The sequence below is a fragment of the Ixodes scapularis genome, unplaced genomic scaffold, assembly GCF_016920785.2.
Source record: "Ixodes scapularis isolate PalLabHiFi unplaced genomic scaffold, ASM1692078v2 PGA_scaffold9__187_contigs__length_104089568, whole genome shotgun sequence".
NCBI lineage: Eukaryota > Metazoa > Arthropoda > Arachnida > Ixodida > Ixodidae > Ixodes > Ixodes scapularis.
In genome coordinates this window covers 76,682,544-76,707,749 of record NW_024609884.1, presented here as the reverse complement: position 1 = coordinate 76,707,749, position 25,206 = coordinate 76,682,544, and the positions used below count along the sequence as shown (strand labels likewise).

The following is a 25,206-nucleotide window of genomic DNA, read 5'->3' as shown; positions in this document are numbered from 1 at the left end:
GTTCTATAATGCGCAATACTAAAACTCACTATTAGTCAATTTTAGTATTGTGCATACGTGCATACGCAAGCACTGGACATTTGCGTTAGCGTTGCGTGTTCCACACTGAGCATGCGCGGAGCTTCATACTGCGTCTTGGATTGGCGAATGGCGACGACGCACATGTGCAGGCTAGAGCACGCAACGCTAACGTAAACGCACAACACTTGCGTTTGCTTCGATACGCAATACTAAAGCTCTCTATTGCTGTATGAGTGACGTGTCAGAGGTTTGCAGCGTATTGCCTATCACTCCAGCTTTGTTTTGTGAGCTCCAAATTTCGGTTCGGTATCTTTTTAGAGGGGCGCTGACATCACCAAAGCATTTTTTTTATTTAGCAAACGAGTGAACATGATACTTAGACATCAATCTCAAAATTTGAAGCCCGGAAACAGCGTATTTGCAGAAGAAAGAAAACTATTTTCAGAAAGTCGAATTTGAAGTTTCCGCGTTCCTCAGTGACGTCAAGAGTGGTCTAGCGCTCTGAAACAATTGGTCCTGTTATCTTTTCTTTTTTTGCTGCCCTTTAACCAAAAATGTTGGCGGCAAGGCAAAAAAAAAAAAAAAAAATCTGCTTTGCAAAAACGTACAGACGCGCATTTTTGCGAAGGTATTCTTCGAGAATACACGCGCTTTTCTTTCTAATTTTTTACATTCAGGAACAAACGTTGCCAACCGAAGAACGTCAAATTCAGTAATATAGAGGAGCCTCCCGCAAACATGCTTATGTGAACAGAATGGATCAGTAGATGCAACTGCAGTATGTCTCATAGTATGTTTATTTTTATAACAGTTTGTGACAAGTAAGCATTCGATTTTCTTCCATTCGCTTAGTACTATACTCTGTTTCACCTTATGATATACCGCAGAAAAGGCTACAAGCGCGAGCTCCTCGCTCAAGGGCGCATCTCGGCGGCACAAGCTCTCGCGAATTAAGGGCAGCCGCCAATGCTACGAGCTCGCGCTTCTAGCCTTCGCTGCGGTGCAACATAAGGTGAAACGGAGTATAATTTCGCAACTACTGTGCATGTTCCCACGGAAACGGGACATGAGGCTTCGTTAGACCAAAAAGACGGGACGGCAGAAATGAACATCTCAAACGGGACTGCCCCGGCCAAAACGGGGCGGCTGGTCACCCTACCTTTAAAGGGACACTAGCAGGGTATTTATGTTCGCAGAGGTTTTTATTTGAACATTGCCTACAAGAGCCCAACTACCCTCAATACAATTTGCGGCTCGAAAATCGTTTTCTTTCCGCTTGAAAGCAGCCGGTCGAGAATCGGCCGGTTTCAGTCGCGTTCACTATATTTTCCATGGTCAGGTGGCAGTCAGACTATGTGCATCAAATATATTCAAAGTCGTGGGTCATCTAAGGCACACATTCATTATTAAAAATAGAAAAGAATACGAACCCATTCTTGTAGCCTCCAAAAAGCAGCAAATAGGCTGCTCCAGAAAACAAATGTTGCACAGATCACATGAAGTGTATGTACACGTCCTTCTCACTGTGGCGACGTACCGCGGGCTGGACGACGCGATGGCGGCGCACGACGGACCAACGTTGCGACGGACGTAGGGCTGCTACTTCGGGACTGTCAGTCGTTGTACTGGTCAATCGATCTTCAAGCGCAGAACATCGAGCGGAGGGATATAAGTGCGAAACAATCACACGACAAACGATGCACGCAACTTTGTCGTCTGCTTCACACGCCTGAGAAGCGGAGAAAAGAAAAAAAAAACGCGGTAAGGTGTAGCCACGTGACTTCCGGCCATGAGCTTCCGTGCTCGCGTTTTGGTTTCGGTTGCGAGCAGTTGAGGTTTTTGGCTTTAATAAAAATAAACCTGACTCCGTAGCAAAACATTGATTGTCTTCTGACACCATATTCAATCGCCTGGAGAAAAAACAAAATTGTGTGTATGTGTGTGTGTATGTGTGTGTGTGGGGGGGGGGGGTGTCAGTCCCGCGTCCCCGTATATTTGTTTCTTTACGTCTCGAGCAGCTTCGATAATCCCAAGCCAGGACCAGTCTCGTAGGCCCATTTTAGCGGAGCTCCTACCGGAGACGTTGTGGAACATCGGGCTCAACCCTTCACCGAAGAGAAGCCGATATCGCGGTGGAGATGAAAGTGTAGAACAGGGGAATAACGGGCGTAGTTCATTATGTGTCATCCGCAGCTCATCTGGCTTATTGGTTAGTTGGTGTAATTGTGAATTTACTTTATGAAAGATTGTTAGGCTCGTCCAGTCGCCAATCATTATGATTTATTAATGCGAAAGCATTAAGTGTTCCATGGAGCGCAGCCGGCGCTGTCTGTAACCACGAAAAATGGCACCTAGTCCCATTGGCTGACTGTAGCGGCACCTAAATGCACATTGGCTGAGCGAAACGCCACCTAAATGGAAGTCATCAAGCACGCGCGTTCAGAAATAAAACACAAAAAAAGCACAACAAAACAGATACTTCGTCACGGAAGCCGGCGGGGGCCGCTCAAGGTCAAAGCGGACGCTCCTCAAGACTAAAACATAAAGAAAAGCACAGCAACGCAGATGCATCGCCACAGAAGGCGTAGAGCTGGCGGGTTTCGCCGCGCCTGCGCAGTGGGGGAGCGCAATGTCATCGCCGGAGCGCCGTGTGCGATACAAAGACGTGGCGCGCTGCTTGTAAGAATGCGCTGCGTGTAGGAATGCTTTTGCATCCCTACACTTAAGCAATCTTAATTGTTTCTGCCAAATTCCAATATACCCCCCAAAAAAAGTTTTTTCTTCCAGATTAAGAGTAAGTTTAATGCTCAAATATATGACAACCTGTCTTGCTTGGCATGATCTTACCGCAATTTACGCAGTTCGCCGTCTAGGACCTCTAATACCCCATTCTCTCTGACGTATGCTCTGGTGGCTTAGAGCAGGTAACGTCAACTCTATCAATACTTTTGTTGATAATTGTAATCACGAACGACAGATCCGGTTTATAGGTCAGCCCTTTTTGCTACGCAAATGTTTTTGCTTCTTGATAAAGTGCAACTTGCTGTGAACGCTCGTAGGATTCCTTGCTCTGTATCAACTGAGGAAGCGAAGGAGTTAACAGACGCTGAGTTCAGTACGACAACATCTGACTTACAGCCTTGTATCTCATTTAAATATCTCCTTCCCAACTTTGGAAGAGACTGAGCTTGATTTATGAACGCTATAGCAATTGGGTCATCAATTAGTCGGTCACTTGATTAGTTAATTGAATTTATTTCCTGACTGCATTTTTAGTTGACTGACGTATGAATGACTGACTGCTCTACTGATTGGCTTATTGGTAAATTATTTATTATTTAATTAATTTTTCGTGGAATAACCGGCCTTCAGTGCGACTTGAGGGTCACTCGAGCACATTCGACTGCCCTCAACAACAAAACGCATAACCTTGACTGGTCCTGTCGCTTGTACGTCCCAATTCAGGCAACGTTCCTTTCGTGCCTGCGCAGTGTATACCGGCTCCGGAGACAAGGTGGCCAGGATGTTCGAGGCCAAGTCTGGAACACTGAAACGATCCTTCCGAGGTCACGACCATGGCGTGGTCTGCATCGAGGTGAGAGAAGCATCCCATACTAGCGCGTGCGTGCGTGCATGCGTGCGTGTGTGCCTGCGCGCGTGTGCGTGCGTGCGCGTGCGTGCGTGTGTGTGCGTGCGTGTGTGTGTGTGCTTGTGTGTGCGTGTGTGTGTGTGTGTGTTCGTGTGTATGTGTTATACGCAACTTTAGAATGAGCGTTCCACTTTGGGAGAGCCTAGAAAAAGCCACCACTACAGTCACAGATTGGTTGAAATGCAGGGCAAGGTTTATTATGTTCACGCTCCTTGTTTCGTTCTTTGACCTTCTCATCGGAGAATAACGCAATCTTATTGGGTTCGGAGCGATAAAGAGATGCTCGATCGGGACTCGCGTTTCGTAATCTGCCGGTGGCTATGGATGAAGCACCTTCCCATTTTACCTCAAAGATGTATTCTATTCCAAATAAAAATAGTATAGCGCATTCAATGTACAAGCCGTTCATTCACTGAAGTAATATATATGCAAGAGAAATGCACCCGGTGGAATTCCGGGTGCAAGAAAGAACGGAGACTATACGGCGAGCAAGTGCTTCAAAAATACGTCCTTTTGCACATCGGAACGCAAGGAGGAGCACGTGGCTCGAAGGGCAATATGTGGAGAAGGCGCAGGGATCGCGAGATGACGAAACAGCCAAGCCCGCACCGTCATCGGTTGAGGTCGGGGGGCAAAGAACAGCCATGTGTGTGTGTGTGTGTGGTGGGGGGGGGGGGGGGGGGAGGGGTAAACAAGCGCACGAGACGCTCAAGAAGCAGACCACTTTGCACGCCGTATAGTCGCGGACAGCTCTCGCTTCTTGGTGTGGTTTTTAGGATTCCTATCGGTCCGACAGCGCGAACTGTTGAGGAGCGACAATAAGACGCTCGGAACTAGCGATGCCCTGCGTTTCCTATGCCGTAGGTGACTACCTGCATTACATCGATGAAGGTGTAAAACATTCTGGCCGTCCGTGCTGAGGCTGATAATCTATCGGTTGAAGTATCCGACGTCAAGAGCCAAACTTCAGGTACAATTTAAGAGTCAACCCTAGCAAGTTGCATGCTTGTGCTTGTAGAGGGTCCCTAGATTGTTTACTTGCGTGACTACTCCGACCCAGAATAAACAATACCGAGATAACTGCCCTGATTTTATAGCATGTTTGTATAGACCTTTGTAAAAATCGCCTTCTGTGCGCAGCCATCTTTGTCTGCTGGGCTGCGGAACGCCTTCTGGGCATGCGCTGTTGATCATCTGTGCGGTAGATCGGACGCTGCGCATGCCTCCACAGCTCAGTAACGCTGCATTTTTCCCCTGGGTCATAAGCAATGCACAGGTCTATACGTCACTTTTTTTTTTTATCTGCTATTAAGAGAATATATCAGAATCCAGATAACACTAGAGCCAGTATAGATAAGCTGCTCTTCAAAGCAACGAAACTTGAGCCATCTTGGTGCTTCAAATCCTTGTTGCCAGTTATCTGGAGCTTTATCGGGAATCGTGGGAAACGCGTTTTCGTTTTCCGGAAATGTAAAAGCAGTTCCGCCCAAGAGCAAAACGCCAATGCCTGAGCTTCCCGACGCCATACCTGGAGCTCAGGAAGTCGCAATTTGAATCGTGACGGTCGCCATTTGCGCCCGCTCTGCACTAAGTGCCAAGATGGCGGCGCCCAGCGGAAAATCGACCAATAAAGTAGCGAGATTCTATGCGTAGCTTATTTATTGAAGCTTGATAACACTTCACTTTTTTTTTTTTTTCTGCTGGGTACATGACGCCGAGAGAAAGTCCGAATATGCACGGCGCGAGCACTTCCCGGCTCTAGAGCCTTTACGTTTGAGCAGGGTGTATTCCACCTAGTTCGTCGTATTTAATGTCCAGCAGGAAAGACCAAGGCGGCAGGCTTTCGGGGTCGTGAACTAATTTCCCTTATCGAGTGTCCAGCCCTTCCAAACTCCCAGTGAATCAATGCGCTCGCGCTTGCTGCGGCATAGCGTGATGCTAGTGCAATTGACGAAAGCGGTAGTTGCACTAGGACGTCGCGATTAGTCTTAGTGGAAGAGTTTCTCTTGCAGTTCTTAGTTTGCAACATACTGTTTGTTCATTTTTTTCTGCATTATCCCTACCGGTTCTTTTTGCGTGCTTACTTTCCTTCTTGCGATCAACAGTAGACGTAGTCAGACTGCGCTGCGTAGTGTTGCATTCGATCCACTTCGGTAGCCGCAGCAACCCATGGCAGCATCTCGTTGCGCAGGCCATTGTAATCAGTCGTGAAACAGTTGTTCGTTCACAAATCGAAAATATCTGAACTAGCCTTCGGGGATTTGAGGGGACGCATCTTTGAAGCATCATTTCTCAAATACACAGTGTCCCAAAAAGGGCCTGCCATGTTATTGTGTGTGTGTGTGTGTTTTTTTTCACCACAAAAAATATGCATCGCCAAACACTCATTCTCCGCTCAAATGTGGCGCTAGCGGACCACATGCCAATGTGTCAGACCTAATCGTTATCTTATTCAAAAGTAGAAAATAGCGGCCTACTGAGTCCTCCAATATATGGAGCTTAATGGCGCCAGTTCCCGAATATGGGCCCCACTTTCCCATTTAAATTTCTAAAAAGAAATACGTAACATTTCAATGAGATTACGGTTATGTCTGAAACTTTGATATTCAGTTCAAACCGCTAGCGCTACATTTGGGCGGAGAGTAAACGTTCGGCGATGCGTAGTTCGTTATTGCGCAAAATAAAACTTTTTTTTTTTTAAAGGGGAAAAGGGGGGGGGGGGGGGGGGGGGGGGGGGGGGCGTTGTATATTTTATTATAGCAAGCAAATTCCAGTGCCGAATTACAATTGCGCTTCAAAACTGTTACTGTCGCGTTCGAACGCCGTGCTTTCGTTAAGCGCGAACATATTGAACACTAAAGTGAGCTCCTCTGGCACACTTCGAGCAGGTTAAATTTCCAATTTAGAAGCGGCTTTCTCAAAACGCCACTGATGTCGCTTCTTTTTTTTTTTTTTTTTCAATACTTTTAGGGCTTACACGGAATTACAGAGGGGGAGGGGGGGGAGACATACATAATCACAATGAAAAAAAAGAACACAATAATTATTGAAATCAACTAAGCAATTTTGTTAGAAAATTGTTGATTTGGCGTGTTAGCAGATCTGGTTAGTTAATGCATTTTTAAATAGTTCAATTCATTTGAGTGTTTGCCAGAAGTGCTGAAAGGCGAATCCAACCAGATGACGTTCTTGATATCAAGCCACTCGATGTATGCTGACGTTTGGCAGTCAGATTTGCCGACCTTAAAATTCTGATCAGCTCGTGCAGAAATATATATCTGAGGGGTTAAGGAATAGTTAACTTCGGAGATTTTAAAATTTAGTCCTCTTAACTCCAAGCACGAAGTCCTAACGGGCAAACGATGGTGGGCCGTTCGAGTATGTACGCTCAGGTGAACCTGGCCGAGCGTCAGTCGTGAATATTTATTGAATGAACTGCGGTATTACCAGCCTGTAATCAGGAAACGGTAGGATTACGCAATTAAAATTTGACCTAGAAGCGTATCGCGTCTCACTCAGGTGTTCCAGTGTTTGTCTACATTTTGTTCCAAGCATTTACCTGCACGTGATGATTTCCTACGCTCGCTTAACAAGTTGTAATGACCGCTGGCCAACGAGTTCGTGGAATTGTTTCCGCGCTGGGATTATTTACCTTCCGCGCTGCAAATAGTTTAAAGTAAACTCCCTTATACGAATATATTACATAGTACGTCCTCCAAGGTAAATCGGCCTATCTGAGAACAAGTGCCACATTAGTACTTTGTCTCACTGGCACGCGCAGAGCTGTTGGAAGAGAAATTGTGCATGTGTGGACCCGGGGGGAGGGGGAAGGGGGGAGAGGGGGGGAGGAGGAGGAGGAATGAGGACGCGTAAATCAATTTTTACTTCATTCGGCTCAGCGTTTATTCAGCTTTATACAAAGGTGTTGTGAGTTCACCGCTGTTGCTTCCGAAAGTCACTTGATAGAATACAAAAGATTACCATCAGAATTTTACTATCCCAGGCACCTCAAAATAGTGGAACAATATTGGGGTAAAATTGGGTAACTTGGCCCAAGTTGGGACTGCTTCCCCAATATGCATCCAATATTGGTAAATGTTGGGGACATCTTGCTATAATCGTACAACATTATCCAGTATGTGCCCAATATTAGTAAACATTGAGATTATCTTGGTAATAGCTGCCCAATATTATTAAGTGTGTGCCCAATATTGGTAAATATTGAGACAATCTTGTTATATCTCGACAATATTACCAATAGTATCCAGTATGTGCCCAGTATTGGCGAAAATTGGAACAATCTAGGTTTAGCTGGACAATATTACCAATACTGTAAAATATGTGCCGAATATTGGTAAATATTTGTAAATACTGGGACAATCTGGCATGGCTGGACAATATTCCTCTTGGTATGCGAACGCAAAAGGAGACAAGGGTCACACAAAAACACGTCAGAAAAACGCTATCCGTGTCTGACGTGTTTTTGTGTGTCCCTTGTCTCCTTTCGCGTTCGCATACCAAGATGTTTAACCAACACGCTCTCCTAATTTTATGTACAATTTTATTCAGTTAGTGGCCATTATTGGTATATATTGAGACAATCTTCGTATAGTTGGACAGTATTACCAATAGCATCGAGTATGAGCTCAATATTCGTAAATATTGGGTATGAATTCAGACCTTTTTAATGCCTCGTTCATCACCCTCTTTTTAACAAGGAAAAAAAGTTTGTGGACTTCTCTGAATTTCGACGCTCTCCCTTATATCAATTCGTGCCACTTACGAAGTGGAAGGAGGAACAATTCGCGTGTGTTGATGCCTTTGTGTTCCTAAGATCTCAAGCTAAAATTTCCAAGCTATAAGCGAACCTCGGCTGCCTACAGATGTTATAAGCAGATGAAAAACAAACTTACAGAGCTAAGGTAAACTACAGAGTGCTCTCCTGTCGTCGCGACGAGGATGATAATGGCCGTGTTTCATCAGCAGGGATGGTGGTCATATCTCGCCATGACACACAGCGGTTCACATTGAACTGCTTTCCCGTCCAAGAGGAGAATACAATCGAGGTAGCAGGGAACGCTCCGATTGCAAGGCTGGTACCCTATTCAAAGCCGTCGAAGAAGCGCGCCTACCGAGAGGATCCTTTTCACATAGGCCCGAGCGAGCAGCTCTCAATGAAATGAGCCGACATACTGAACCAGGCGCCGTACTTGTTAACAAAGGAATAAGAAAAATGCTTCTTTTTCACTCTCTTTTGCTTTGAGGACAACAACATTTACGGGGTGTCGACGAATCTCTGCGCTTCTTATTTACTTGGGTAGGAGGGCCAATCAGGAAAATTGCTTTTTGACTGATGGCAATTTTGTTTTTTTCTGGCAACACGTGTCGAGGCCGTTGCACGCTGTTCTTTTACGTTGTTCTCAATGTCTTGGTCAAGCTGCGAAATTCCTCATATTGCATTACTTAGGGTGCCCGACGAGACTAGATTGCGCAGGACGTTTAGAGAAACGTTTTGTTACGCAGAGGCCATCCGAAGAGACTCGCTAAAAACGCTAAAAAAGAACGCGACGCACACAGTCATCAGAGGTCAAAAGGAACTTCGAGAGCAATTTAGGAGCTCAAATGCAAGGCTATAACCACAAACTTACAGAATTAACTTCCATGGACATTTTATTTCAATTATATACACTGCAATATACTTATTATTAGGGTTCCGTGTTTTTGGATAAATCCCCAAAAAACTCGGTGGTACAATATTTGTTAATTCGGATTTATTCGAAACCCCCGAATTTCACTGTCACAATGGTGGAAAAAAACACAAAATAGTATTCTACACATGAGCTTAAGTGAGTGGTCCTGAGGAGAGTCCTCACCAGTTTGCTTTCAAATTTCGGACTATTGACAAAGGGGGTTCACTGTTTATTTCGTCAAGTTTTATTTATTTTATCTATTTGTCTTGCGTCCAGGAACAGCCGATACCTTAATACTGGTACACATTCGGACACACACATACACTTTCATGAGAAAAAACACAAAATAACAGACGTTTTTCAAATCTGTTCTTCATTCTTGCATCAACAAATGCGTACCTAAATTCAAGAAAACGGCGCATAGGCATCCTGCGTTGCCCAGGAGGAGGTGCAAAAAAATGACTTGTTGGGACTTGTTTTGGGTTGTACAAACTTGGGTGACTCAAACTGCCACACATATAGAAGCGCGCCTGCTCTGGCGCGGAACACGATAACGAGGAGAATAGAAAAAAACGAAAAATGCTAACGCCGTCGAAGCACAGGCCAAAGCTAGGACGATAAGAGCGTGAACCAAGAAACGATAGGTATCACGCGTCCTAAAGAAACAAAAAGGGATAGAAAGAACGAAAACGTCGGGATGCCAGATGTTCTAACGCAACCACTTACAGATACGAGACGCGTACCCTAACGGTGGTATAGCATCAATCCGGAACTTTCGATTGTCTTGCGGCGTTGAATGTAGCCGATTTCGGACGTCCAAAGATGTTTTTTCCGTTCTTCTGCACTGCACAGAAGGAAGCAAATTACGCCGAAGGTGCCACAATAGTGGGAGTCCCAACCAGGTGAGCTTGTACTACCCAAAACGAGGGCGCCACAGTTTGTTCGAAGCTTCAGCGCAGGAGGCCCATAAGACGAATCCTTGGGTGACCCGGGATATTATTCACCTTGTACGAAAAACTAACAGTACAAGGAAAAGTTGTAGGAGATACCCAAGCGACGGCAAAATGGCCGTTCTTCTTGATCTCAGAACTCGGTTGAAAGAACAAACAAAAATAAACACGGCCAAAACTACACTTTCAGTCGGAAACCCCCCCAAACTTTATGCTGTCCCCTCCTGACAAGTTTTCGAGATATCTTTCACCACGGAAGCAGGCAATCACAAACGTTAAAGTGAATGGGGAACAGATGAGGCGATAACGCAACTATGGCAAACTGTTTCAACGACTTTTTCAAATCGACTTTCATAACAGATAACAACACACGCCCAAACTATGACTTGCCGGGAAACACCCCGCTATTAGATGACTTGTCAATCTCTGAAGAAGAAATTTTTTCCTTGCTGCTTAATCTTGATGATAAAAAGTCTACCGGGATAGATAACATTCCAAACGCTTTTCTGCTCCATACGCGGAGTGCACTCTAAGAAAAAATGGAGGAAAAATGTAGCAACGGCGCGTCTTCCTCCCTTCTACTGACGCGCCCCCAAGCGGACACGAGAAACAGGGAGGAACGAAACGTTTTTCTCCTTCTCCAGGCAGACGGGAGAAAACTTTCGCCCTCCCGACTCATCTTCTTTCGGTTTCGTTTTTCGAGCAGGTCGCGCACGTTGTTTAATAAATAGCTGTTGAGTTGATTGAGCTTCAGAGGCAGCAAAGGCCGCCTGTAATTCCGTCTTCTAGTCTAAACGTGCAGAATATTTCGGTTGCATTGATGTTTTTATCACTAATTTTATCAAACGAGCAAACGAAGCCGCTAGAAACAGCGAAGTTCCGGAGCAGTGCCAGCAGCGCCACGTACACTGGGGGATGGCCGTCTCCGGATTGCGGGACTCGCGCGGCACGAACTGCAGTTGCTACAGTGCTACAGTCACAACAGTAGCGAAACCACGCGGAACTGTGTCGACGTTTTCGACGTTATGGAAACCGCAGGAACTGCGTCCAAGACAGGCAGATTTTGCTGCCGGCTGCCTGGGTGCCTTCCGTCCTGAGTTCGGTTCTGTTTTCCGATGCCGAGTGCAACCGGCGTTCAACGTGGTTCTGTATTTGTGCGTATCAGCAACATAGCTGCAACATCGTGATGGCAGTGTTGTGGGTTGTGAACAGAAGTCTGGAATTATCGCCGATGTGACCGTGTGTTCGCGTATCAGTGGTGTAACAACAAGATGAGATCGTAAACTGTCTGGCATTGATGCCGTTGGTCGGTCCGTGATCGGAGGGCGCTTGGTGTCGCAGGTTGACATTCCGCTTTACATTAAAGAGTTTAATACCACTTGAGGGATTACGTGCAATCGATCAACGTGCGGATAGTCATGTTGGAACGCTGGTCTGAACAGTAGAAGCTCCTATCGCTATCGTACCGTGGCCAATGTGACTGTCGGAATTGTCTTGTCCCCGAGAGCGATTGAGCTCTGAGGCAAGGACTGAACAGTACGAAATCGTGACGGAAAGTACGTATATTTACAGTATGAAATTTCGGCATTAAAAAACAATAGTGTAAGTAAAATCGAAAAAAAAGCTACCCTTTATTTTGCTGTTTAAAAATACTACGGTTCTTGGAGAAACTGCCCTACAAGTGGCGCGCTGGGATGAGCGCTAGAAGTTTTCGGGCTCGCCACGGCGTAGCTCCGTACACTTAACACCTGCCGCAAGTCGCGGCTTTGACTGTATTCAAGTTGATCGAAAAGCGATTTCTCAGCCCGTGAAGCATCACTTCCAGTTGAGTGAATATCCGCTCTACAGAGATTAATTCAAGACGGCAATTGCAAGACGGCAAGACGGCAAGACGGCAATAGAAAACCCAATAGAAATACAGGCTACGACGTGCCGTGTGGGGAAACAAACTCATGGCTTCGAACCGCATTGGAGCGGCTTGATTTATAGGCTTTCAAATAATTACGGCGTGATCGAGCTTTTACTTTTTAATAAGAGATTAATCCCCTGAGCCATTCAAAGTACTCTCAGATGTATGACATTGCTGGGAAAAAATCAACATGGTGGGAATATTTTTTATTGCTTAGGGAGTCACCGAAAAGTTCAGTACGTTCAAAACGACCAGTATAAAAGACGGAAACGCAGAGCGCGGGTGCAGTGTTCGAGTTAGTGTGGTGTTCTGTTGTATTGATATTTGTGTGTGCCGTGTATGTGCTCAATCTATGTTCACCTGTTGTTAGTAATAAGCGTAAGGTGTGCATAGTAGAGGATCCTAAGCGCAGTAGTGGCCTAGTCGTCTAGTGGCCTGAAAAGAGCTAGTTATTTTTTGTAGAACATGAATTGGGCGGTACCTAGCGCCACCTAGCCTAGCTACTTGCAATTACTCTGCTTGACCCCGCCATCTGGTGGCTAGCGAATTAACCGTTCACGCTGCGCGATAAACAGCGGTTTCGAGTTTGTTCTTTCGAGAGCGGCTTTTGGTTTCGCGGATTGAGTTTGCCCTTGTCCGTGATTTGCGGTTGACGAAGGAATTGTGACTCGAGGAACACCAAAGGTAAGACGCAAAGTGCACGAAGTAACTGGGAATCGGTTGTCTCCGTTTAACATCGCAGTGCTGTCGACGGGAAGACTGAGTAACTGCTTTCGAAACGCAAGTTTCTGTACCTGTGGGGGGAATCTGGCTTCGGAAATAAACACAGTTTGCGGAAAGCTCGTGTTACGCTTTTATTTGCTGCTTCTCTCGTCTTGTACCAGAGACGTAGCGTCCTCGTCAAGCCTTATTGGGCTCGATTTGCTCGATTCGGGGCCGCCATATTGAGATGCAAGCGACGGAGGAACTTTGCTCCCCTGCTTCAGGGACGAAAGTTTCTCCCTTTCTAAAGGAACATAGGTTACAAGACCGTTCCTCCCCTAAGGGAGGACTATCCATACCCTTTTTTCTAAGAGTGTGGGGCGCTAAGTATCTTGCAATATTATTTCGGAATTCTCTTATAAAAGCCAGAGTACCGACTGAGTGGAAATACGCCAAAGTTATTCCCATTTTTCAGGCCATAGACAGACAGCTAGTGACGAATTAGCGCCCAATTTCATTACTATGCACCACAGGAAAAGTACTGGAACGCATAATATCAGCTCACATTGTTTCGTTCTAGAATCAAACAACTTGCTTCATCCCAGGCAACATGGCTTCCGCAGAGCCCTCTCTACTTCTACACAGTTAGTGGAAACTACGCACTATTTTTCAGAAGTTTTAAACCGGCGTGGTCAAGTGGGCGTAGTCCTTCTGGATTTTTCGAAAACCTTCGACAAAGTTTCGCACCCGAAGTTATTAATAAAACTAAAATCAATTTTAAGAAACAACACGATCACGAACTGGATTAGTGACTATCTGTCGTCCCGTCGCCAAGCCGTTGTAATTGATGATACATTCTCTGATTCCGTTTCTGCTGACTCTGGGGTACCACAGGGATCTGTTCTGGGGCCCCTAATGTTTCTCGTATTTATTAATGATGCCTTAAACGACATTCCAGTCGAGATTAATCTCTTTGCAGACGACTACATCCTTTATAAAGAAGTTACTACTCCTGAAGGGGATAGTCTCCTTATTGAAAATTCCCTGGAAAAAAATTAATCAGTGGTGCAAAACGTAGCAGATGACAACGCAGCAAAGTCCGTATGTATGACCATCACGCGAAAAAAGAAAAACATTTCACAATTTCCATACAAGCTTAAGATGGCGTACCTTTGCAAAAAGTGGAATATTTTAAATACTCGGGAGTCATCATATCATCCGATCTGCGGTGGAACAACCACATCGACTACATTTTAAATCGCGCGCACCAAAAGCTAGGCTATCTAAGACGGTCCCTGGGTCATTGTAGCATATTAGCAAAATTTATTGCCTACAAAACTTACGTACGGCCTATTCGTGAATACGCTGCCGTGGTATGGGGATCCAGATACGGAGGTAATCATAACGAAGCTGGAGAAAATACAAAGAGAGGCAATTAGATTTATTTACAACACCTACAGCTGGTCAGTATCACTAAGCCAGCTCTAAGCAGATGCTAACCTTGAATTCCTGGAACCAAGACGCCGGAGGGACAGATTAAAATTTTTGTACTTTATTGTGAACGACACCCTAAAAATCAACAAAAGCAATAGACTACTTCCATAAAGCCCTGCATGCAACACGGCGCGCGTTGCACTCTGGGAACTAGTTGGCCAGGGAGGAGGGTGGCATGGTTTCGGTTTCGATCGACACGTCAACAAGAGATCGTTTTCTGGTCCCGAGAGCGTCATTTGTGGTCTCTAAACTAACCTAAATTGCCAGACCTCGAAGCTTTAGCACAAGCCTGAGACGTACAGCTTGTCTTAACACATGCTTGTTGTATTTTTGTACTTGAGCCTTCCTGTTAGCGTTCCTATCGAGGTATGTGGACGAGCCAGTGCTGGGAATCTCGACGCTGCGAAGCTCGGGGATCTTGCTTGTGTACGAATCAACAAGCTGTAGCAACCAATAAGTACGCATACACCGAGCTCGCGCCTTTACATTAGTGTTGTTGATCAGGAAGTTTGTTTGCTTTTTGCGTCTATAGACAAAATATTACCTTTTGCAATTACTGTTTTTCTTAATATGCCTGAGTATGCGAGGTAAACCTTGGAGGCGCCATTGAAAAGCTCAATTTTAGCACACTTCTTATCTCTTACTGACCCGCAGCACTGCACGAAGTGAAGCCCCACCCGCTTGCTTTCCACTAATATTCAACATCGCGTATGCGCAGAGTTATCCTGCAATCATATAGGCAAATTCGCACATACAGACCGTTTTAAGAAAGCAAGTCAAGCACTTGTGTGAAGAATGTCGCACCGTTCCCCAGAAGTGCGTCGGACGGGCATGAACCCCCATGCGCACCGCGTAGGGGTTCATGCCCGTCCGGCGCACGGTGCGACATTCTTCACACAAGTGCTCGAACGAATTCAAAGCGCGTTTGACGGTTGCTAATAGACATAATATTTGTTTTGTGTTTGTTTTTTTCCTGCCTGAGTATGTCGAGATAATTTCAGGCACACCGTTCAGGCGCAGATCTTTGGCGTCAGTAAAAGCTCGTCCAAAAAGGCTTAGCGAGGAGTAGGGGACGCTTGTTAGGGCCTCCGTCGTAGCTAACGGATCTCAGCGTTTGCGAGAAATTAATCTTCTACCAGCACAAAATTCGAGTGGGAGATATATGATGACACGAGGAAGACATCATAGTAACTTTTGTGCAGTAGTGAGGTCGAATTTATTGCGTTTCCTTAAAAGTTCATGCGTAAGCGCTGGGCGCAACTTCGATACCCCGTGAGGATGCGGCTTTCTTTTCGCCCGATGAAGTAACAAGAAACGGACGTTTGGCAAACAAAATATGTATAAGGCTCCTGATGAACAAATTTCAGTTCTAGTTCAGTGGTACTAGACGGGATTATTGAAATTGAGCTCAAACATGCACTCGTGGGGTGAGGTGACTAAGCTACGACTTACTACGTTCGCATACGCACGCGCAATATCCAGTGTTTCGGGAACCAAGGAAAGTGCCCCGGTCTTCATTTTGTATCGCTCGAGAATGAGTGTATTGTACGTTCGTGAAAAGTCAGACAACCGAAAACGCAAGCAGCGCGTTCGGTCGCGGCGATGAAGCTGCTCAGTCGAAACCGAAACTGAGTGGCCAACTAGTTCCCAGAGTGCATTGCGCGGTATTTCGCCGCATTGGGGCGCGTCGGTTTTGGAAGTAGTCAATTGGAGATCACACCGACTGTCGATCAAAGAATTTTCTGCTAAAAACAATGTATTTCTTCATTCGTTTTATCCACGCACTATCCGCGAGTGGAATTCTTTGCCAGCTGACGTGGTCGAGAGCGTTCCTTTATCACAGTTTCTATCACGAATTCAATAGATAATCTTGTTTTGAACCTTGCTGTGTGCTTTCTTTGTCGTTTTTTTTTTTTTTTCTTTTTTCGAGTCGTTGTTGGCCGACGTGGTCGAGGGGGTTCGTTGTCACGGATTTGTCGCGAACCTAGTAGATATACTTCTGGCAAAACATTGTTGCACGTTTGCCTTGCTGTTCCTTCAGTCGTGTGACTCCGATCATGTTCTATCTCCTTAAATAACTGCATTTTCAGTTCTATCTTTGCACACTTGTGTTTTTTTTTTTTTCTTTTGGTGTGAATGGATGCTTGTATTTAGTGCTGCAGTGCTGCGGGGCACTGCCAACCCTGTTAATTTTATGTAACCGAGCATTGTATATTTGAATTTATGTTGTACCACTCCTGCCAAATCCTTGAAAAAGGCGAGCAGTATGAATAAATAAATAAATAAATAAATGCACGAAAACAGAACACTCGTGTTACTATATGTGGATGGTTACTGCAGTTTTAAAATCCCGCTCACTTCCGAAAATGTCAACCACCAAATTCGTAAAATAGGGGAAAATTAACACCTGTCTTGTACAACTACGTGCGTTGGTGCCGACAGTTCAAGCGAGAGACATATATAAAAAGTAGAAAAACAAGTTCAGAAAAACGGGTCACTTTAATTTTAGGTCACGACAAAAGCCACTATTCAAGTTTTAAGTTTGCAAGTTTTTGAGGAAGGTGATTTTGGGTTTTCCTAACAGTGAAAGATATAATTATGGGAGGGAGGGGGCCAGTTAAATGTTCTATTTCCCTATTTCCCCCCGCACAGCCGCAGGGTGGAGCGGAGAGATCGGATGGAAAGAAGAACGAGCTTTCCAAAGACTACGTCATGGATTTTGATGATTTTAAAGTATTGACGCTTATTAAAGTAACACTTATTTGCAAGTTTTGTTGTTGGACAGTTATTGGACAGTTATTGGACAGTTTTGTTGTTGGACAGACCAATGACAAAGGAGCGAATGCCCAATCTAACTGAAGGAATATAATTGGATGCGAGTGAGTTCTTAGGAATTTGTACGGCAGGTTTGTGTCCAGATAATATTTGTATTTGTTTAGAATTTGGCAAATTAAGCTTACAGAAAAATGTAAACTCCAAACTTCGGAGAATCGGGAATGTGTTATAAATAAACTCCGATGAACTCCGAATGTTCGGAAAAAAATAAACTCCGAAAGACAGAGTCCAAATTTCACGAGAAATAAACTCCGAAAACACGAACCCTACTAACAATTCACGAATATATATTAAAAATAGCGGACGAAACTTGGCAATGTTTAATATAGCCCCTTCACTGTCCATCCATGTCCCCTCCCTCCTGCTCCGTTCTTCCCTTTCCCCCCGTCAACGTCTGGGTCGGGTTCTCACAGAACCTCCTACAGACCTTGCCACATTGACACTTTAGACCCATGTTGTTCTAAAAAGAACTGTCTTCAAACTCCGGTCCAAAAGCATGCTTTTTGTGTAAGGCTTGTCAAATTATGAGGCGCTGGAGAAAACCAGCCTTCTGAGTTAAGTCCTTGCTTTGAACTCTTTTTGTTCGCGTTCCGCCCATTGAAAAAATAAAATCCGTTTACAAGTCGCTGTAACGCCGAATTAGAGCGCAGCTCTTCAGGAGGAGGAGGAAAGGGTACTGAGGGGAGGGTACACACCTCCTCCCTCCTCCTCACCTCCTTATTCTGCCTGCTACTCCTCCCTCCGAGTGGCGTCGGCGTCGCCGTCGCCGTCGGCGCAACCGTGAGGTCACGTGACTTCACGGGAGTTACGTGACCCCGCGAGGACGTTTTGGCACGATGCCGAAACGTCACCATGCTGAAACGTCGCCGTGGTTACGCCAACGGCGACGGCGACGCCGACGGCGACGCCACTCAAGCCGGAAACAGCCCAAGCAGCACCAGAAAGTGAATTTCGATCGGCCGACGGTTGGCCAGTGTCTGGACAGCTTGGCCACTTTAAGTGCTTGGCCACCGGAGACATAAACAAGGCCGGCAAGAGTCTGGCCACAAACTAGCTGTTTTTAGCTTGTCCGCCGGAGACATAAACACTGCCGGCAAGCGCCTGGCCAGAAGTGCTCATTTTCAGCTTGGACGCCGGAGACATAAACACGGCCGGCAAGTGATCGGCCAGCAGTGGTGATTTTGAGCTTGGCCGCCGGGGACATAGACACGCCCGGCAAGTGTTTGGCCACAAGTGCTGATTTTCAGCTTGGCCGCCGGAGACATAAACACGGCCGGCAAGTGTTTGGCCAGTAGTGCTGCTTTTCAGCTTGGCCGCCGGAAACATAAACACGGCGGGCGAGTGTTTGGCCAGCAATGCTGATTTTCAGCTTGGCCGCCGGAGACATAAACACGGCCGGCAAGTGTTTGGCCACCTGTGCTGATTTCCACCTTGGCCGCCGGAAACATAAACACGGCCGGCGAGTGTTTGGCCAGAAGTGCTGATTCTCAGCTTGGCCGCCGTGGACATAAACATGGCCGACAAGTGTTCTGCCAAAAGTGCTGATTTTCAGTTTCGCCGCAGGGACACCCATAATCTAAACTTTCATCGCGTTGACGAAACTTTGTTATAACGACGGGCAGCGAGAGAAGCATCACGAGCGAGTGGTTGCCAGAATATTAGTGCGTGCATCGCGCGAACACTGTTAGCGCAAGCAAACGATCACCGTTTTATTCAGTTTTTTTTTTTTTTTCGTTAGACTTGAAAGGTTATTGTCTTAACTAGCACTGTCGTGTGATATGTTCATTTGGAACATTATACTAGAAGTGGGAAAATATTGTGCCCGTCGTTGTTCTATGAAAATAAAACACGAAAGTAGCGCCGACGTCATCTTCGCGTTAACTATACCGCTCTGTCGCCGCGCGGCACTCTTAGTGCGAATGCCACATCCGCGATTTTTCGGTTACCGCTCCACATATTTACTTCCCAACTGCACTCGAAGAAAAAAAAGTTGTAGTCGGGTGCATCGGGCGCAGATGCTCCCCTTTCCTGGAAGACGCACCCACCGTTACCCAGCCAGTGTACCTGTATACCGACCATAAGCCCCCTTCTCTACCTTAAAAACCTGTAGGTGTATCAATGCACTCAGCTTAGTAAACCGACACGCTAGCCATGCACCCCGATCAGCTTGTGCTTGAATCGGATAAGATTGGATATTTCAGGCTTTGTGTTTTGGAAGAGCCTAAACAAGACGTCTCTCATATATTGATTAAACTTAAGCCAGTCTCAGTAATGTTTCATATAGGTGCTAGGATACTGATTTCCTGAGCCAAGGAAAGCTAAAAGCTTCGGTTAAAACCGCAACGGAAATGTTCAAAATCGAGCCACACGTAAAAGAAAAAGAAAATGAACATCTCGACCTAGATGTGCAGACGCTGGTTTTGTTGTTAACAACGTGATTGTTGGCGGGTGGTGGGCAACGCCGTGACGCTATTGACGCTGTCGTGGTGATTGACGCCAGTGATGCTCGGCCGTACTACACAGTAAAAGTTTTTACACCTTTAAGGGTGTAAAAGGGGTGTTGTAGCAACTTACACCCTCGGCTACACCTTTTTAACAACCTAAAACTAGGAATACAACTTATACAATCGTGTGCGCAACAAAGACGAGGACAAAAGCAGAGAAGGGGACACAACAAGGCGCAACTTTCAACTGAATTTTATTGAAAACGTGTTCCGGTATATATAGTCTCAACCATCGTCACAATGACAACAAAAAAAGACAAAAGTATAGGAAGAAAAACACCATGACAGAGCATAACTGGGAAACAACACTATCTCGTTCTCAGGAAAAACAATTCCTTCTCCGATAATGCGATCGACGGCATAGCAACACACATGTCTCCTAAATAATCAATGTGCTCGGCTTCTATGATTTCGCGTGTTACCGCTGACTTGCATTTCCCAATTTTTACACATTCATCCAACAGTGGGGTACAACCGCATGTCCTGCAATGCAAGTCAAGAAAGCCACCGTTCTTTTTTTGCACGTTGTTATTGTGCTCGCGAAGCCGATCATTTAGGCAGCGCCCCGTCTGCCCGACGTAGTGGCTGCCACAGGACAACGGAATGCGGTAAACCACGCCATCTGTACAGTCGACAAATTTTGTTCTGTGCTTCTTTTCACAACCGTGTTTGGCACGCACGCCAGGCTTTGATAGTTTGCACAGTTCCATGAGCTTATTGGGCGCAGAAAACACTACCTTTACATTGGATCGCATTGCTATTTTCTTTAGATTGTGCGACACTCGGTGTACATACGGAATCACAACAACTTTTCCTTTTTGTCTTACCGGCTGGCTCTCATTGTTTTCTACGAGACAGCGCTTTCTTAGAAGGCCTTCCGCGACCGCAACAAGAAGGTGTTTTGGATACCCAGCTGCGAGCAAGCGCAAAACTTGCTGATTAAAACCCTGGGGGATCAAATGCTCACAGGACTTTTTTAGTACATTGGTGAAACACAGGTTAACAATACTCCTTTTGACTAGCTTCGAGTGGGCTGAATGAAAGGGAAGTAACGGCTTATTCGCACGTGGCTCATAGCACCAACAGATGTGGTCGTTGAGAAATAAAAATCTGATGTCAAGGAAGCGAATAGTGTTGTCCACAGGTATCTCATGCGTGACCTCGAGTGGGCCAAAACATTCCTTAAAAGTGGTCAGGGTTTTGACAGCCTCTGCTTCAAAAGCGTTTGTGTCAGATGCGATGAAAACTAAAAAGTCATCTACGTACCTAAAAACTTTTTTTACCTTTGATCCCTGAAGCCGGCTGTTAAGAGTACTGTCAAGTTGTGCTAAATATATATCGCTTAGAACAGGCGCGATACACGAGCCGATGCATATGCCCTGTTTTTGCAAGTAAGGCTTGCCTCCCCACTGAATAAAAGTTGTTCGAAGATAGAAACTAAGTAATTCTAAAAAACCGCTGCTTGATATCCCTAGCTCATTTTGAAAGGCTATTACTCCAAACTTGTCGATGCACTCCTCCACACACAACAGCAAGCCGGAATGTGGGAGGGAGTAATAAAGGTCTTTCACATCGACCGAAAACGCCCTCAGAGCGTTTCCTTTTTGAGTTCTTACGAAGTCTAGCACTTCTTCTGAGCTTCTGACGAGAAAAGGGTCGTCAACGTGTAGCATGTTAAGTTTCTCTTGAAGATATAGTGCGATTGATTTTTGCCACGTGCCTCTTTCGGAAATTATTACGCGTAAGGGCATTTCTAGTTTGTGGGTTTTGGCACTGAAGAAAACATCTAAACACTCGCGCGTACTCTTTTCAATGCTCCTTACAACACTACTGAGTTCAAGTTCCTTGCACAGATTTTTGGCTTCTGACTTTAGTTTTGGCAGCGACACACTTCTATGGCAATTAAACACCTTCTCAACAGCTTCCAGGGCTTTCTCATTGTACATACCATGTGAAAGAACCGCAAAGCCTCCCTCCTTATCAGCAGGTAAGACGCAAAGGGAATTGTCCTTCAGATATGTCAATTTTAGGAATACAACCTCATAATTTTACCGAAAAAGGTGCTGTTTCGTGTTACACCCTACATTTAGTGAAGAATGTGAGAAGGGTGTAGAAGAGGGTGCTAAATAAATAATGTGAAATGGTTTTGGAAAGCTTATACATGGCTCTGTACATAATGTACAGGTAAGATTTCTGCTTGAAAAGCAACAGTTGTTAGCAGTCTAGTTTCTTACAATGTCAGTTGTAATTCATGCAAATAGCTGATAATTAAGTGCCTCTTTTGCATACAATTTTTATGTTTGAAAACAAAATTTTATATATGAGTTCATATTTAATTTTCTTACAAATCACTCCATGCTCAGAAATCGGAAAGTAGGGTGAAATGCTCTATACTAGCATTTTTTACAAATATTGATTGATGGAAGTGTACAGTAAGAAAATCAGTTAGTCTCGAGTTTATATCTGGCAACATGAAATCAAAATATTGTGAAAATATTTGACAAATATTCATGACATGCTTCTAGAACCTGTCTCACGGCCATGTCAACCCGAGTAAAATATTCATTTGAGAATATGGTGACATGCACAAAAACTCACACACATAAAGAGGCAAATCCCATAATAAACCAGGCCGAGACATCCCATAAAAAATGGCCTATGGTCGTCTATGGGAAATTCAATGGGAGGCTATCACCCCCTGTAGCTTCGCATGGTCGGCCTTAAAAATGTATAGATACAGCTACAGCCAGCTATAGAAAAGTTTAGGGCCCTGTGTCTAAAGTCTCAGGGCTATGTTTCAATAACAACAACAACAACAATAGTAATAATAATCAATAAGTTAGTGTTTTAACAGTGTCCAGGGACATCCAATTGTTCTTGCGGGCGCAGTGCAATAGAACGAACAAACAGACGCTTGCGCGCTCGCAGTCGCACACATACACGCGCGCTCGCAGTCGCACACATACACGCGCGCACGCACGTACACACGCATGCACACGCGCAAACCCACGCCCGCGCGCAGACGCACGCGCACGCACAACCGGAAACGCACACGCGCATGCACGTGGACGCATGCACACGCGTGCGCACAAACACACGCACACGCAAACAATTACGACGAAGGAAGCGTTGCTTGAGTTAGTTTCGGTTTCGGTTTACACAAAAAAGAAAAAACCTAAAGTTTAAATAAAACCTAAGATTTACTCACTTTTTGTAATGTTTTACATTATTATTTTAGTGAAATTCTTATTGTTACTAATATAATTTATTTTGCTTAGTATAGATCTAAAAAAAATAGCAATAAATAAAAAGGAAAAGAGACTCTTGAAGACTGCGCAAGACCATCGCTATCGCAATCAGCTTCCGTTGGGCTCGTTTGAATGGTCGTTGAAATTCCAGAAGCTTCGGAAATCTCCTTTTTTTTACGTTTTAGCCGTTTTAGTGGATATTTTAAATATCTTCCTTACGAATACCGTGTTCAAGAATAACAATCGATGACTGAGAGCTGGGAGACGCTGCGTCTTGGCAACGCCCGTAAGTTCAGAACCGCCCATGCACGACTCGTGCAAACGCCGGTTAGCAACTTTCTTTTGTTTCGAGTAAAGCTATACGCACTCCGGAGTGCGCTTCGCGCGGAAATGGCTATACGCACTCCTCCGAGAGATCATGCCGCTCGGGCCACCCTTGTCGAACGGCGCGTGAATCACTGGGGCGCTCGTTAACACAGCCCCCCGCCTGCGTTCACGCCGCTTCGCGGCGACAGTATCGGCTGCTAATTACTAAGCGTAACCAGTACACGCCGCTTCGCGGCGTCCAGCCGGCAATCCAAGCCCCGCTGTCCCCGATCGCACCTCCGGAAAGGGAGTCCGATACCATTTAGTTCTGCAAAGTTTCTCGACAACAATCGATTTTTTTTTTTTTACTGTTCATTGCAAAAAAGGAAATGTCGTAAATATCGCCAAATGCCTCAACAAAACAAAATGTTTGAGAAAAAGAAAAAAAAAAGTAGGCCCACCGCGGATCGAACCCGCGTCCACTTGCGTATGAAGCGGGCACCCTAACCACTACGCCATGGCACCGCTTAGGAAACTCGTTGTGTCCACTATTTTTATACGAGAAAAGCGGAGTGCGTATAGCCATTTCCGTCCGAAGCGCACTCCGGAGTGCGTATAGCTTTACTCTTTGTTTCTGCGAAGTGGGCTTTTGTTTCAAACTGTCGTGTACCGTGTGCTTGCTAAGCTATGCTTGATTCTAACTATGCTTCTGCCCTGTGTTATTTCGTTATTTGAAAAGGGCGTATCTTCTTCAAAACCTGTGGCTCGCTCCGCAGTGTGAGAAAGATTCCCGCGCGGCGGAACCTTGAGCATGTTCTTTGCGCCGTTGTGCGGCGCTCGTCCGACGACGCTTGTGCGGAGCGTTCAAGTGCCGTCTGACGGCAGTTCAAGCATTCAGTCGCCGTCCCAAAGTGTTAATCACAGGTCATGCTAGTTCTGACATCTTGTCCTAACAGCCGCTCGCCACCGATTTGTTTCATAAAGCGGGAGCGAGAAAAACGTTAGAAGAGCGAGCATGCAGCATGATTTTTTGCATAAGCTAATGCCTGTGCGTAGAGACGCGCGGTCGCTTCGTCATTATTCCGAGGGTAAAAGCGCTAAAAACAACGGACAAACAACGCCCTGTGTTGTTTGTTTCTTTTACTTGTCCGTTGTTTTTACAGGTTTCACCCTCGGAAATTAGGTCTCTTCGCGTTTACCGAACCGGCACACTTTTTAAGTTTACGATTGTGTGATGCAAAAAATAAAAGGAGTTTAGATGTCACGTTTTTTAGTAGTGGCTAAAGCCCTTACAAAAATCAGAGCAGCTAGAAAAAACAAAAACATGAAAAAAGGCGGAAAAAATTAAAGGGGCTCTCCGGAGCTTTCTGTGATCGTCTGTTTATGTTGTTATATTGCATAGTAGGCGCAAGTTAATATGTATACAAAGTTTTAGATTACAAAACCGTTTATTAAGCAGGTGGCAGAAGAAATATATCGGGACTATTTTCTCTTGGAAGACGATCCCCCATTCCCTGCCCATCGCTAAAACTTGACCAATGGAAATGCTGCATCTCGCGGTGAATGCGAACGTTATTATTGCAACACTTTTTAAGCTTGTTGTAAATTAGAGTTTGAGAAAAACGTAAACTGATTGTGGTGCGGGAAACATAGTCCTCAATTATCGCTCCAATACCAGCGAACTATGTTTTCTCACCGAAAGCTTGTTGCTAGTGGGCGATGCGTCGGCGCGTCGGCTCGTCTGCTTCCCGGGGCGTCTGCAGGCGTGCGTTTGCGGGACACATGTTCCTCCTTTCCGTGGATCCCGACTCCGAAGCCAGCTTTGCGATCCTTCCACGTCAACGAGTCAAACTTTTCCTTGTCATCTGTGGAATGCGACTGCGTATTGCAGTAGCAGC

The 25,206-nt window shown here is 45.4% G+C and overlaps 1 protein-coding gene across 1 annotated transcript in view; it reads left to right on the top strand.

Annotated features, from left to right (window-relative positions):
* Nucleotides 1–25,206, top strand: part of LOC8024676 (WD repeat-containing protein 86) — a 283,179-nt gene that overhangs the window by 166,081 nt on the left and 91,892 nt on the right. Inside the window, exon 6 of the mRNA XM_042287445.1 lies at nt 3,513–3,616. Within this exon, the coding sequence (XP_042143379.1) occupies nt 3,513–3,616 (104 nt within the window). The remainder of the gene's footprint in view (nt 1–3,512; nt 3,617–25,206) is intronic.